A 16183-nucleotide genomic window follows, 5' to 3' on the forward strand; every position below is an offset into this window, starting at 1 on the left:
GTCATACCAAAAAAAACACACACATAGGGCATGCATGCCAGAAAAGCACAATTAAGGTCTGGAATTTGTTGACAGAGGATGTGGTTAGTGCAGTTAGTGTAGCTGACTGAAAAAAAAAAGTTTGGATAAGTTCTTGGAGGAGAATTCCATTAACTGCTATTAATCAAGTTGTCTTAGAGAATAGTCCCTGCTATTACTGGTATCAGTAGCATGGGATCTTCTTAGTGTTTGGGTACATGCCAGGTACTTGTAGCCTGGATTGGCCATTGTTTGAAACAGGATGCTGGGCTTGATGGACCCTTGGTCTGATCCAGTATGGCAATTTCTTATGTTCTTAAGGTCAACTGTCTTATATCACTAAATAGTCAGCAAGCCTCAAGACCATTTTAACATATAGTCATAAGGACGCAACTATCCACACAAGACAAGACATTCACTCATCCACATTCATATCAAATGTCACAATCCAGAGCAACTGATATTATCAACACCATTGAGTCCAAAAACCCAGCCGATTCAAATGATCTTTAAGTGAAAGTCAAAAGATAAAAAGATTTCCGAGTCTATTTGTAGTCAGCAGACATCTTCAACGGGTGAATAATACATCTAATCATTCTATATGCATCCAATCAGCCATGGCACTAAGCCACGATGCAAACAAAGGAAGCTCAGGTTGAACCCAAGCTTTCAAAATACAGAAAAAACCTGCCAGTAGGGCCACATAAACTTTAAAAAAAATCTCTTAGAGGTAGGTAATTTTAAATAAGGAAGATCTCAAAAACAAAAAGTGACATCAAAAGACAGTTGAGTCCCAGTAATCTTGTGAAGCAAATAAGACCTCCTCCCAAAAGGGGAAAATCTTATGGCACAACAAAAATGTATGAGTTAAAGAGCCTCTTTCAATTCTACATCCAGGGCAAGAGTCAGATTGAGTTATACCAAATTTGTGAACCTTAACACTATTAGTAAAGCTACAATGCAGTAATTTAAAATATAATTCCTGAAATCTGGCATCCAGAGAAATTTTAGTGCAATACTCAAAACAGAGACTAAGATTTTTGGGAGCGATAGTAAAACTTGTTAATTGAGACCAGGAATGTGCTAGGCCTGTCAACAGGTCAGGATTCATTTTGTACAAACATAATATATACCAACAAGATAACCTCTTTTTTATTTTATTTTTTTTACCGTAGAGCGAATGATCATTGCTAACGAGCTGGAAAGGAATAGCTCTGGGTGTGCCCATTGTAGTTGGCAAATATGTTTGGCTTGCAAAAACCCATAGAAATTAGCTCTGGGAATCGGATATTTATCACATAGTTGCTCAAAAGAAAGAAAACATTAATCATTAGGCCAATAAAAAGACATAATATCCATGATTCCCTGTCCTTCGAAATTTAAAATATCCCCCTCTCAGGCCTGGAACTGTGGATTACCAACAAGGGGTAGAAAGCCCGACATTGCAGCCAGATCTCCCCAGCACTTACTTAAGTAATGCCAAGCAAACTGGACAGGTCTGAACAAACTGCATTGTTTGTGTCAGGGTACAAAAGACAGAAGAGGCAGTAATCCATTCCCACAAAATCGCAATTGGCAGGCAGCACTGTGAAACCTAATATCCGGTAAATTAAGACCCCCCCCATACATTTTAGGGCACCAATTTAGCAAGCTAATTCTGGCCCTCTTACTCCACCACAGAAAATGGACGATTATAGATTTCAGATGTGCTAAGGCTTTATTAGGGATTTAGCAGGGAACCATTTGTAATCTATATAGCAGCTTAAGGAATACCAGCATTTTATATTTATTTATTTAACACTTTTCTATACCGACCTTCATAGATAAAAAGACCATATCAGATCGGTTTACATCGAAAAGGGTAAAAAAAACTGTAGTGACAACTAACGTAAATCAACAAATGGTGTGGAAGAGGCAAAGTTACATTCAACAGGGAGTAAGAACTTGGAGGCTTGGTCAGCTGGAAAGATAGATTAGAGAAGGCAGCAATTATAAATATAATACCATTGATAAGATAGATAAGGCATAATGTGCTTAGGAGTATCAGGGTCTATCGTACAGGCAGAGAGTAAGGCCATCATTCAGGCATAGAGTAAGGGCAAACTAGTGAATATCAGGGGGTTCAGAGAAGGCTTGGCTGAAGAGCCATGTCTTGAGTTTTTTCCTAAATGTTAAGAGGCAGGGTTCCAATCTGAGGTCTGCAGGGATGTTATTCCAGATATCTGGGCCTGCTATCGAGAAGGCTCGATCTTTAGTTGGGGGAAATTGCAGGGTTCCTTTGTGAATTTCTTTCATTGGTCTGTTGGAGGAATGTAGTTTGAAGGGGATTTCGAGATGGAGTTGAAGTTGATGGTGGATGGATTTGTGTATTAAAGTGATTGATTTGTGCAGGATTCTGAAATTCACTGGTAACCAGTGTAGGTTTCTGAGGATGGGTGAGATGTGGTCTCCACGATTGGTGTTGGTCAGTAACCTCGCTGTGGCGTTCTGTATCATCTGTAGTGGCTTGGTGGTGGATTTAGGGAGGCCTAGGAGGAGGGTGCTGCAGTAATTATATAATACACATCTGCCAAATAATGAGGTAAATACATCCAAGCTTGTAATTGAGATTGAATATCTGCAATTAGTGATCGAATATTGTTAGAATAAAGCAAAGATTTATCCCTAGTAATTTGGATGCCCAAATATTTTAATTTAGTTTGTGCCCAGCCAAATGGAAGTTCCCCTTACCAATTGAGCCTAGTAGAGTCATCAACTGCCATAGCCTCGGACTTAGTAAAATTAATCTTTAACTCGGCAAAGCTACCAGATATGACAGAGATCCATAATGTGAGCTAGAGTCACTGATGAATTCCCAATAAACAAAGCATTTCATCTGCAAATAAATAGATATGATAATCTGAGGAACCAAGCATAAATCCCTTAATCACAGTGGTGGACTCGAGTTTAAGGGCTAAGGGTTCAACAATTAGTAAATATAATAACGGAGATAGCGAGCAACCCTGACAAGTGCCTCAGTGCAAAAAAAAATAACTGAGAGCCCCACTAATCTATAACCATGCTTGAGGAAAGGCATACAATAAACAAATCCACTCCAAAAAAAAGCCCAAGATTCTGAACTTTTCCAGCACCTAGGACATATATGACCCCTCAACTTTGTCAAAGGCCTTTTCAGCATCCAGGCTTATTTCCAATCCTCCATGTTCGAAAGGGCAAGGATTATACAAAGCCTCAAGCAATTTGTGGGCATTCCGTACCCCATGACGCTGTTTGACAAAGCCAGTTTGATCCTCCGATACCAAGGAAGGCAAAACCACACACAAGTGGTTTGCCAAAATGGAAGCCAGCAACTTAATATCGAAATAAGAACATAAGATATGCTACACTGGATCAAACCAAGGGTCCATCAAGCCCAGCATCCTGTTTCCAACAGTGGCCAATCCAAGTCACAAGTACCTGGCAAGTGCCTAAACATTAACTAAATCTCAAATTACTATTCCTTATTGATTAATAGCAGTTTATAGATTTTTCCTCTAGGAACTTATCCAAACCTTTTTTAAACCCAGTTACAGTAACTGCCGTAACCACATCCTCTGGCAGTGAATCCAGAGCTTAACTATGTGTTGAGTGAAAAAGTATTTTCTTTGATTTCTTTTAAATGAGCTACTTGCTAACTTTATTAATTAAAGAAATAGGCTGATAAGAATCAGGTTGGTGGAATCCTTTCCCAGTTAAAAAAAAAACCAAACAAAAAACAGTAACTAAAAAATGGTTAGCCCCCTGGGTGAAACAGTGATTATACATATCAAGCAGTGGCTTTGAGACCTTGGTGGAAAACAGTTTATAAAATCAGAGTGAAAGCCGTCAAGCCCTGGTGTCTTAGCAAGCTTTAGAGAATAAATGGCAAACTCAATTTTGCTTACTTTAATAGGAGCATTAAAAAATTCCAAATGCGTATCCAACTCTGTTGGCAAACCAAGATCCTCAAAAAATCTAGAATGGACCTCTGCCTTTTCTGGTGTGGAGGAATAAAGCTTTGTATAATAGTCCATTAAAACATCAGTCAGTTTTTCAATGGTGGAAACCAACTCCCCTTTCTTAGTCCGCATAGTACAAATATATTGTCTTGGTTTAATACATGTACCAGCCTAGCTTGCAACTTGCCTGGTTTATTTCCATGACAAAACAATTTAATCTGAAACAAATAATATTTTTTAATTACTCTTTGATGTATAAGCTGATTCAAAATATTCCTGACAACTAGTATTTGAGATTTAATGTTTGCAAGTTTTGCACATGCCTTGCCTTAAGAGCATTAAATTCCTTAGATAAGCGCAGAATCTCAATATCACAAAGTTTGTTGGTTTCATATGAAATTATCTCACTCATAACTGCTTTCCCTGCCTTCCAGAGTAGGTTGGAAGTAATCTCAGGAGAAGTGTTGATCTATAAATCAGCTTGCCATTTATCATTCAGCAGTTGCTTAAAAGTAGGATCAAAATATATAGAAGTCTCCACTTAAAGGCCTTAGATGGAGGAAGACCCATATGAAGCTGGAAAGAAAAAAGGGCATGATCTGAATTAGATGAGACCCCAATATCTGCCTGCCGAACCATAGGAAACATCCTATCGGTCACCAAAAAAATAGTCTACACGGGAATAACAATTATAAGATTGAGAATAAAATAAAAAATCTTGTTCCCTGGGATGCAGTACTTGCCAAATGTCTAATAACTGGAGTTATTTCATTAGAAAAGAAATAGTAGTTTGTGAAGCTTTTCTCGTCAATCTAAGTGGCTTAACATTGATACTAGAATCTACAAGTACATTAAAATCACCCCCCAAGACAATTAAGTGTTCAGGAAATTGACTGAGTTACGTCACGAGCTGAGCAAAAAACCCGTGATTATACACATTTGGGGTATAGATGTTGCAAAAAACAATCTTCTGCTGAAATAAACTCCTATTTAATAAAATATATTGCCCTTCTGGGTCTGCAGTTTTCCTGTCCAAATGAAAAGTAAGTTCTTTATAAAAAAGGATCGCCACACTCCTCTGTCCCCTAGAAAAGGAAGAAAAAAACACCTTGCTCACCCATTGAGTTTGCAGCTTCTTATGTTCAGCATTAAATGAGTCTCTTGGAAAGAAAAGGTGCAACAATTTCTTCCGCTTAATTGGTGAATGTATACCATCTACATTCAATGAAAACACATTTATTTCACCTATCCCATATAAGAAAGAAGAGGAAAAATTCAAAAGTAATCTATAGCAAGATTATCCAGACATCCCCCAGTATAGATGTCCAAACAAATACCCATATCCATGAAAAAATATATCTTCCCAAAGGAATTTTATCACCAACAGTAATGATCAAAACGTTGCCAGTACAAACCTGCACTCACTCCATATTCATTCCACACAGATAGACAAACAGAAAACACTGAAGTTCCATTTCTCCAAGGAACCACATCTTCTATCTTTAATCTTCTCCCCAGGATGCATCCTAGAGGGCCCCTTAAGTAGCTGTCTCATAGTAGTCTCAAAAAAAAATATGCAAAAACTAGGCAGAAATATGAACTGCAAACTGTGTCAAACAGCAACCATGTGACCAATGGTCCTTCGGTGGGGGTAGTAAAACGAGCAGAAAAGGAAAAAGAAATCTGAAATGGGCAGTGCTCTTTGTCCTATAATAAGTCACCCAAATAACCAGTAGCACATGCAAGCAAGGGGGGGGGGGGGCACCTATGGCTAGATTCAGTAGGCTTAGTGGGCCATGTCTCAAAGAAACCTCCCAACAGTTCAAGCCAAGACAGAAATTAGGCATGAAACCACATGGAGAGGTCAAAGAAAAAAAAAACATTGAAAAAATAACCTCATCTGAGCACAGCAAATTCAGTCAGCTGAGTGATAAAAGAAGTGGTTAAGCTGGCCTGTAAGTTCCATTATCAATCGCTTGGACAGATAGTCCAAGTAGGCTTGTGCTTGATCTTTAGTGGACAAAATTAGAATCTTTCCATTTGCAAACACACAAATTTGCAGGATATTGTAGGGAGAACTGTACTCCCTTGTGACAGAGAAGCTGTGCAGATTGGCGCCATTTTGCACCTTGCTTCAGAAACTTTCATGGAGACATCGCCAAATAACAGATTGACCATCACGGTCTAATTTGCATTTTTGTCTGCAAAGTTCAGAATTTGTGCAATTATTGGCCAAGGGCGAGTGTCGCCATCTCTCCTAACTCCAATCCTATGAGCCCCAACGACAATGGGCTCTGTTTCCAAGAACAAGCCCAGCCCCTCTGGAAGCCATATTTGAGAAAAAGTGCATCAGATCAGCATCAAGAACAGACTCTGCAAGACCGATGACATGAATATTATTCCTGTGCCCTGTTCTCTTGATCTTCAAGTCTATCCAGAAGCGCGCCCCATTCTCCTTTTTCATAGTCATTTGGCCTGTAAGTTGGTCAGATACCATCTCCTGCGCAGCAACCCTTTTATCAAGATCAGATATTTTTGTGGCATTTGTACCAATCTTTTTGGACATTTCCTCCATTGCTGATTGCAGTTTACTCAGCTGATCAGTCAAAACAGCCGTAATGTTTTTTGAGATATCTCTTATCAAATTCTCTAAGGTCTTGCAAAGATTGCTCGGTCACAGTTGCCATCTTGGAGACAGGAGGTATCAGCTTTTCCTTATCTTTATCTTTCAGTACCTGCACTGATCGTGTCGACATTCCAATCAGTACAGCCCATAGTACATAAAGTCTTCATTCGTGTACTATTTTAGAGTCCAAATCTTGCACCAAAGCAGGCAGGAGACACACACAAAAAATAGGCTGTCGCAGAGCTCACCTCACCTGCAACTTCTCAGATGGGCAGTATAACCGGAAGTCCTTAGTTTGGGGGGGGGGGGGGGGGGTTGTATTTCTCTTTTTGTTAGTTGCCTCACTGCCTCAGCAGCCCCTCAACAGCACTTTTCAGTGCTATCCCAAAAATAAATAAAAATGAATAATCTTTGATTTTGCAGAATGTCCAGCTCCAAGAAGACCACGATATCTGCTGCAGATGCCTTAACCATGACCACGATTCAGCCAAGTGCTATGAATGTGGCCACGTCACCAAGATCCCAAAGGAACAGGGCTTGGAAGATGGAGGGACTTTGCAGATTGGGGAAAGTCAGAGCCGTTCCTCCTCTGAGAGTGGGGCCTCTGTGGGATCCCTTTGTGCCGAATTGAGCAGGAGCTCCTTAGAAAAGCTGCCCCAGCTGTGGTGCCAAGTTCCAGACCTGCTGTAGTTCAGGAGTTCAACAAGATGCATAAGCGTTGCATGTAGGAGCCAGTGAGCTCCTTTGCACACCTGAGGGCCGTTTCTTCATCTTTGTGGGGCTCATCAGCACAGTAGAAAAAGAAGTGTTCTTCCTTGAAGCAGGTGGTATATTTGGCACTGAAGTAGGTATCATCAGCCCTTGTTGGGAGGACTCCGGACTTCCTCCTTGTTGGTGCTATTGCATCATCCTGTGAGCTTTGCCTGGAAACTCCGTGTCCAATATGCTCCTTTGTGCCTTTGGTCTCTATGCTACCACCAGCTCAGTTAACTCAGGAGGGTGGCCACCCTGGATTCCAATACATGCTTCTCAGGAGGATGATCCTATACTAGTTTCAGAAGAAAATATCTATTCCCAACTCCGGGCCAAAAGACACAGTAATCTATAGATCAGGTGGCAGAATTGGCAGCCACTGACAAAGGAGGGCATCCTCCAATCTCTCTTGTAGGTGTAGGCTCCAAGAATATGATCCTCCATAATGATGGAGGACTCTACCCTAATCGCAGTTATCTTCATCAGTCTAGTGTACCTCCATCTCTGGATTTGGCGGAAAGATCTTCAGGGATCCTCTCAGACCCCTTATCTGGACTGCAGGAGCATTTATGGTTTATGGTTTATTCAGGTTTTTTAAACCGTCATATCAGTAGAACCATCACAATGGTGTACAAAATTAAAATAGAGGAAATACAATCGATAGCAATAAAAGAACATAGCTAAAATTACAAAGCAGAATAATTAAAATATAGCTGTTAAAATAGCTTTAAAAGCTTAAAAGGCATAAAGTAAAACAAAACAATAAAGCAGCAATAAACATCGGTCATTTATCTTCATCGGTCATTTATCTTCACCAGAAGATCTCTCTCACTCTAAATTTTTTGATAAATTGGGTAAGGCGTTCAATCAATGGCCATAGTAACAAGGATCCCCACACAGAGGTCTTCAGGATACTGTGGATTCTGGAAACATCTGCTTGAGCCTGCAGTGGTACAAATCTAGTCCATCCTGTGGGAACTGTAAAGGAAAATGTGAGATATCAAATTTTCTACCCGCCTCCCCCCAAGTAGTCAGAAAACTGGATTTTAAATACAGGGTACAACAATTTCCAGGATTTGGTGTGGTTCAATACTGCACTAGTCTGTAATTGTAGAGTCGGCATTGAAGTGGGCTAAAAAGACTAGGTTTTTTTCCAACACCCATCAGTCGACCTGTTCATGTTAAGACTACTGAAAAGTTGACAAATTTAGCTCCAGTCTTCAAAGCAACTTCAGATATGCTCTGGATGCTTTATTGTTCAAGTGGAATGCAGATCTACTGTATGCTTTTCCTCCACTTCCATGATGGCGAGAATAGTGCAGAAGGTACTCAAAGACAAGGCACATCTTATCTTCATGGCTCCAGCTTGGTCCAGCCAGATGTAGTTCTCTTACCTCATCAGACTGTTAATCCATCCATCAATCCCTCTGGGATCTGATCCTGCTCTGCTATCTCGGAATGAGGATCATCTTTCATCTAAACCTCTCCTCCCTCAGCTTGATGACATGGATGTTGAGTGCTCAATAGTTTCATCCTTGTCATTATCTAAGGAGATTGAGGACATCATGATTTCGGCCAGGAAGCCCTCTATCAGATGATTGTACAATTTCAAATGAAAACGTTTTGCCTTTTGTTGTCAGGTGAGCTCTTTGAATCCTTTCACCTGCGCCCTGAAAGATTTTTTTTCAATACTTGTCCACCCTGTTCTCTTTGGGGCTCAGTACGTCATCGGTCAAAAAGCATCTCAGTGCCATTGCACTTACCTCTGTCAAGTGGATGGAAAGCCTATCTCCATCTGGAGAAGTTAATGAAAGGCTTGTGGCATACAAGACCGCCTGGTGCAAAGCCACTGGTTCCATAGCATCTTAATGTCATCTTGGCACAAGTGATGAAGCCTCCCTACAAACCGTTAAAGTCAACTTCCTTAAAGTTTCTTATCTGGAAGATGGTATTTCTAGTTTCCATCACTTTGGCTAGAAGAGTCTGTGATCTACAAGCATTGATTTTGTTACACTCCATTATCAACAGGTTGGTTCTCCGCACTCACCCGAAGTTTCTGCCAGTGGTTTTGGCATTTCATTTGAATTGAGCCACCTTATTCTTTACAAAACCTAATGCACATAAATGGAAGAAGGCCCTTTGTTCACTGAACTGTAAAAGGGCTTTGATGTGTTTTCTGAAGAGAGCTCAACCACATCATTTGGCTTCTCAACTTTTCATCTCCTATGATGATGTTTCTCAGTCTTCTGGAGACATGCCTACCCAGTCAGGTTTTCAGTATTGCCATAATATGCATGAAAAATTTGCATACCCTGGGTTTCCTGTGTGCAAATCTTATCTCCTGCATATTCATTATGGCAATCCTGAAAACGCAACTGGTGGTGGTGTGCCTCCAGGAGTGGGTTGGGAAACACTGTCCTGCAATCGTAACAGACTGGGAATAGCTGTTGCCAAGCGCATGCTGTCCAACTGGTTAGCTGATTATTGCTTATTGCTATGCTTTGCTGGCCTTCAGATCCTAGACTCTGTCAAGGTTCATCAAGTAAGAGCCATGTCTGCTTCTGTTGCTCACTTAAGAGCCGTCTCTATTGAAGACATCTGCAAAGTTGCAACTTGGTAGTCCATTTACTCCTTTATGTGCTATTACTGGATGAACAATAAATCAAGAGGAGACAGTAACTTTGGGCAATCAGATTTGCGCAAGTAGTCTACTCTATATGGAAGAGGAGGTTGTTTTGGGTTGTTAACCGAGAAAGCACTGTTGCTTACTATAAATGGGGTTTTCCTTAGACAGCAGGATGAATTAACTATGCTTAATAGCCATCTATCTCCCTGGAGAGTTGATTACCTAGCTAAAGCTAAGCTCTACATTCAACTGAGGGACTTGGGCAGTACATGCACAGAACCCTCCCACATATACTCAGTAGTAAAAACTCTACTGAGCTGGAGAAGATGGGTCCATTTGGCACCATCAGATGATGTCACCAATGTGTCATGGCTAATTCATCCTGATGTCTCAGAGCACCTGATTTATGATAAGTAAACTTGTTTTACAAATATGCCTCAACAGATGGATCCCATGTCATTCATATTATAGGTGCTAACTTTGAGATAGGGAAAGAGGTGTGTTTCTCTCTTCTGTCATCCCCTCCCCTTCCCAGCCAGAAATTTGCTACTAGCGTCCTTGCAGCGTTTGATGAACTTATAGTGCTAGATGAAATCAAAATAGAAGTTTCTAAGCTTTTTGCATTAAATGCTGAATAAATGCAGTTTTTTTTTCTGTTGTGTGGCAGCATTTTAATTTGCTCCATCTTGTTCGTGGTTCTTCAGATGCTGAGCCCAAAGCTTGGCTTTATTTTACCTCTGAATGTTTTTTCTTACTGAACTTTATCTCCTATCATTTGGTCAGTATCTTTCTAGCTTAAGCATATTTCTTACTTTGAGTGTGTTTTCAGCTCTGTGGGGTCTTTTTTTTCACCTTAAATGTTTGTATAAATTGACTCCAAGATTGCATTATGCTTTGAGAATCTCCCCTAATTTTCATGTAGCCTTCCAGATGATGATATAAATCTATTAAAATGGTTAAAAAAAACATAGCTAAGTAAAACCATATTGTACAGGTTTTTACATGTTCTTTTTTTCTGTTACAGAGATTGTGCAGTTGATCCTACTTGTGTCCTATGCATGGACTGCTTTTTGGGAAGCATTCACAGAGAGCACCGATATAGAGTTAGTATATTCTCATTGCCTACTGGGCATGCAAATGAGATCTATGGTTTCAATTTATAATGACTGCCTCATGAAAATATTAAAGCTGTTGGGAAGGGAGCAGGGAACTACTTTTGCTTGGTTTTCTCTTTTTTTTTTTTGTTTTCAGATGCATTTATTCTATCTTTTTAAAATAAAATAATTTCACCGCGGATCTTCTACTATTTATATGGTGTACCCTTTTCAGCAGTTAAAGCAGAATGTCTGGCCAACTCAGTGCCTCAATGGCAAGTGCTGAACACTGCCACGCAGAGGATCTGGGCTTTATCCTGAATCAGGCTTTTGCTCCCCTGGCCTTTGGGGGCTGGTAATGCCCTGTAGATAATGTTTACAGCCCCCTGGGGGAAAGGCGTTTTAACTGTCACTCAGCAGGAACACCCAGTGGCCAGGATTAGGGTACACATTAGACAAGTTCCAGAGGGTCAGCTTGTGATCCTCTAGCCAAGGATTGTCACTGTAATGACCGTGCTGAGTTAGGGGAGGGAGAAATGGGGAGGAGGGCCTTCAAAGTGATATAGGTGGATAAAAAGGTGTTTTATCCCAGGACAAGCAGGATGCTAATCCTCACATATGGGTGACGTCACTGACGGAGCCCTATTGCGGGAAAACTTTGTCAAAGTTTCTAGAAACTTTTGACTGGCCCTGTGAGGCCACTGAGCATGCCATGATATTCTCTGCCACAGGGGTCTCTCTTCAGTCTTCGTTTTTCTGCACTGCTGTAAGCATCGCGGAGCAAGGAGCCTTGTGAGTTTTCTCACAGAGTTTGCTGACTGAAAAGTCACTTATTTTCTCTTTTTTTTTTTTTCCTCCCATAAGGGATCTCTCTTAGATTTCCACTGGCTGGTGAGTAATCATAGTCTCGTTTTTACTCCCTGAGTAAAAACTTTTTTTCTCAAATTTTCCCTCATTTCATCGACGGCTGTCGATAGAAAAGGGCTACCGGATTTAAAAAATGTCCTGTCTGTAATCGGACAATGTCCATTACAGACTCACACCTCGAGTGTGTCCTTTGTTTGTCCACACCAATCCCAAAATGTGCAGAGATGACTCCCAAAGGAAGAAAACTTCGCCAAGAGAAGATGGAACATCTTTTTCACTTACAGCTTCTTCCTTCTCCCTCAACATCAACAAAATCGTCTCTGGCCGGAGTTTCAAAAAGAATAATATTGAAAAAACGTCATCCGGATGGGTCCGGAGATCATCCATTGCCATCGGCATCGACAAGGTCAGTAATCGAACACCGTCACAGACATCGGCATACATCGACTCCAGCGGCGCTTCTCTCCCCAGAGGAACGGACTGCTAAGTGGCTTAAACTACAGGAAACACCGCTACCCTCGACGTCGGGGCCTTCACTTTCTGAGGGTAATACCAATACTCGAACCTCCACAGGGCTCTGTGGAAGGGGTATCGACGCCTCCACAGCCACCGCATTCAGCTGTTCTGTCTGCATCAGCTATTCCGCAGGAATTGTTGGATTTTATCCGGCAAGCGGTGCTCCAGGCCCTTAAGGAACAGATGCCTATTCCGGTGCCTTCACTGATGCCGGTTCTTGAACTGATGCCGGTATCATTACCGATGCCGGTGATTACACCGAAGCCGGTGACTACACCGATTCCGACGACTGGTCCCTGGATCCCTTAGTAGTGATCAGGATCTTTCAACGTTGGGGACAACCAACAATAGACTTCTTTGCATCAGACCTGAATCACAAGGTGGACAAGTTCTGCTCTCTACACAATCAGAAACACCAGCCAGCCAAGGACGCATTTGCTCGCCCTTGGAACTCAGGTCTTCTATACGCGTATCCTCCGATACCGCTAATAACCAAAACTCTAGTGACACTACAACAGGACAAGAGGTCCATAATACTCATAGCCCCATATTGGCCTCGGCGAATATGGTTTCCCATACTTCTTGACCTCTCGATCACAGAGCCAGTTCGCCTGGGTGTATCTCCCACTCTCATAACTCAAGATCGGGGCAGGTTGCGCCATCCCAACCTTCAATCCCTATCTCTGACAGCCTGGATGTTGAAAGCTTGATCTTGCAACCACTCAATCTTTCAACTAATGTGTCTCAAGTGCCTCAAGTGCTTGTAGCTTCATGTAAACCTTCCACACGGAAGAACTATTCTTGAAGTGGAAAAGATTTACTTTGTGGTGCTCACAAAAGGACATTGACCCTTTCTCCTGCCCCACACCTTCTTTGCTAGACTACTTATGTCATCTTTCAGACTCTGGTCTCCAGACCTCATCTGTGCGAGTACACTTAAGTACAATCTCGGCTTACCATAATAAGATGGGAGATGCACCAATATCCATACAACCTCTTGTTAGTAGATTTATGAGAGGTTTAACTCACATTAAACCACCAATACGGCCACCAGTCACAGAATGGGACCTTAATTTGGTGGTGTTAAGGCTCATGCGTTCTCCTTTTGAACCCATGAATTCCTGCGATTTTAAATTTCTTACATGGAAGACTATCTTCCTAATAGCCATTACATCTGCTAGAAGGGTTAGTGAGTTACAAGCACTTATCACATACTCACCCTACACAAAATTCCTTCATGACCGGGTGGTACTCCGTACACATCCAAAATGTCTTTCCAGGGTAGTTACGGAATTCCATTTGAATCAATCCATAGTCTTACCCACATTCTTTCCGAAACCTCACTCTCACCAAGGTGAGAGACCTTTATATACCTTAAGACTGTAAGCGTGCGCTAGCATATTACTTAGACCGCACTGCAGTCCACAGGAAATCCACTCAACTCTGTTTCTTTTGATACAAACAAACCGGGTAATCCAGTGGGCAAACACACTCTCTCAAACTGGCTAGCAGATTGTATAGAGTTCTGTTATGAAAAAGCAGGCCTTCTTCTCCAAGGGTGAGTAAGCACATTCAGTAAGAGCAATGCCAACCTCCGTAGCTCACTATCGTTCAGTGCCAGTTCTCGACATATGTAAAGCTGCAACCTGGAGTTCTCTTCACACCTTTGCAGCTCATGACTGTTTGGACAAAGAAGGATGACAAGATTCAACCTACGGACAATCTGTCTTACAGAACTTGTTTCCCGTATAATACCAACTCCTTCTACATCCAACCTGTTGTGATTTTCGGCTGCCTCATTTTCATCAACAGTACTTCAGTGTTGCTTCTCTACAAAATGACTCTGCCTCTAGCTTGCTAATCACCCATATGTGAGGACTAGCATCCTGCTTGTCCTGGGATAAAGCAAAATTGCTTACCTTGTAATAGGTGTTATCCCAGGACAGCAGGATGTGTAGTCCTCACGAAACCCATCCGCCACCCTGCGGACTTGGGTCCGATACGTTTTATTATTTTATTTTTGGCTATAGCTTATTGCTACATATGAGACTGAAGGGAGACCCCTGTGGCTGAGAATATCATGGCATGCTGGGCATGCTCAGTGGGCTCAGGATGCCAGTCAAAAGTTTCTAGAAACTTTGACAAAGTTTTCTGTGATAGGGCTCCATCAATGACGTTACCCATATGTGAGGACTACATCCTTCTGTCCTGGGATAACACCTATTACAAGGTAAGCAATTTTGCTTTATCTGTATTAATCAGCTGGCTGAAAATCGGATAAAAGTCTTCGCAAGCAATGTTTTAGCTACATTGAAAAAAAGCATTCCTGAGATCATGTATAAGACAGGATGCATTTTCATGTTTTTAAGAGCTCTTTTTCAGCAAAGCTTTACCTGCAGAAAGAATAGATACTTTGTTTCTGCTTCAAGTTTCAAAGTGAAAGTACATAGGTACTTTTGCCCTGAAAGTTAATGCAAAGCTGTGGGTAAAAATCTACATGCAGTCTATGACCCAATGTGGACAGTTTGAAAATTGCCCCAGAATGTAAATACCTTTTGTTTCTGACACATGGAATCTTAAGGCTACAAGAGGACTGTGTAAAATGTGACATCTTGGTCACATATACATCATTTATTCTCTCAAACCTTGGACATGGTTGCTGCTCTGTCCATGATGTTATCAAACTGTTCCCAACAGACGTTTATCACATTTTAATGGGAAGAGTGCAGCTTTGTGTTCTTGACCCATTTCTCTGCAGTGTGCTTCAACATTGTTGATGGCTTTTAATACGTTTTGTGGAAACATCCATGAATAACCCATGCCTTGGAATAAGGAAGTTGGTCAGCTGTAAAAGGAATGAGTTGTGTACTATGTTTACTAGTTGGGCTTAAGTAAGACCTGGATTTGTTTTCAGCTGTGCAAAAAATGTGTGGTAAAATGTGTGGTAAAATGCTGGTATCAGCACTTCAGGACTGAGAATCTTGGCTTAGTAAAGCTCTTGCACTGGCAAAGCAGGACTGAGGTACATGCAACAGATTTGTGTGGGAGGCATTTACTTTTCTTTAGTCAGTCCTGCATGGTTCACCAAGTTTTTGTTAATTGAATTTAAGTTCATTTTCGTACTATTTCGAATAGAAAAATTCAGTGGCATATAATAGACATGGCTGGTAAAATTAAAATTAATATGGCTGCCAGGGAAAACTTTGGGCTTCATTTTCAGCCATTGGCCAGTTTGCCTGATATGCTTATCCAGCTAACTCTGGCGGGATATTCAGCGGTGTATGGTGTAGCCACACTATTGAATATACCTGTCTATCTTAAAGATAGCTGGATAAGTTTATCCTACTAAATTTAGGACTATTCTACAACTAACTTAACCCTACCCAGAAACACCCTGCAATGCCCTTACATTATCCTGCAAAGGTTTAGCCAGATAATGATACCTGGATAAAGGTTAGCTGTATAATTGCCCAAAATATTTAAAAGTCGGCATTTAGCCGAACATTTCACGTTATCCCACTAAATATTGCTAAATATAGGCGCTTTTTATTTTTTTCCTTTTTTATAATGTATATTTTTAATTTATATTTATTTTAGCTTTTGTTTGATTTTTTTTTTTGTTTGTTTGTTTTCCTTTGGCTATTTCTTTCTTCAATCTATTCTTCCATATATTTCAATCCATTTTTTAACCAACTTTCTGAAAAGA

General features: G+C 41.0%; 1 protein-coding gene across 1 annotated transcript in view; it reads left to right on the forward strand.

Moving 5' to 3' along the window:
* Positions 1-16183, forward strand: part of UBR2 (ubiquitin protein ligase E3 component n-recognin 2) — a 426990-nt gene that overhangs the window by 43074 nt on the left and 367733 nt on the right. Inside the window, 1 exon segment of the mRNA XM_029593304.1 lies at positions 11025-11103. Within this exon segment, the coding sequence (XP_029449164.1) occupies positions 11025-11103 (79 nt within the window).

This window comes from Rhinatrema bivittatum, chromosome 3 (genome assembly GCF_901001135.1).
Source record: "Rhinatrema bivittatum chromosome 3, aRhiBiv1.1, whole genome shotgun sequence".
Lineage (NCBI taxonomy): Eukaryota > Metazoa > Chordata > Amphibia > Gymnophiona > Rhinatrematidae > Rhinatrema > Rhinatrema bivittatum.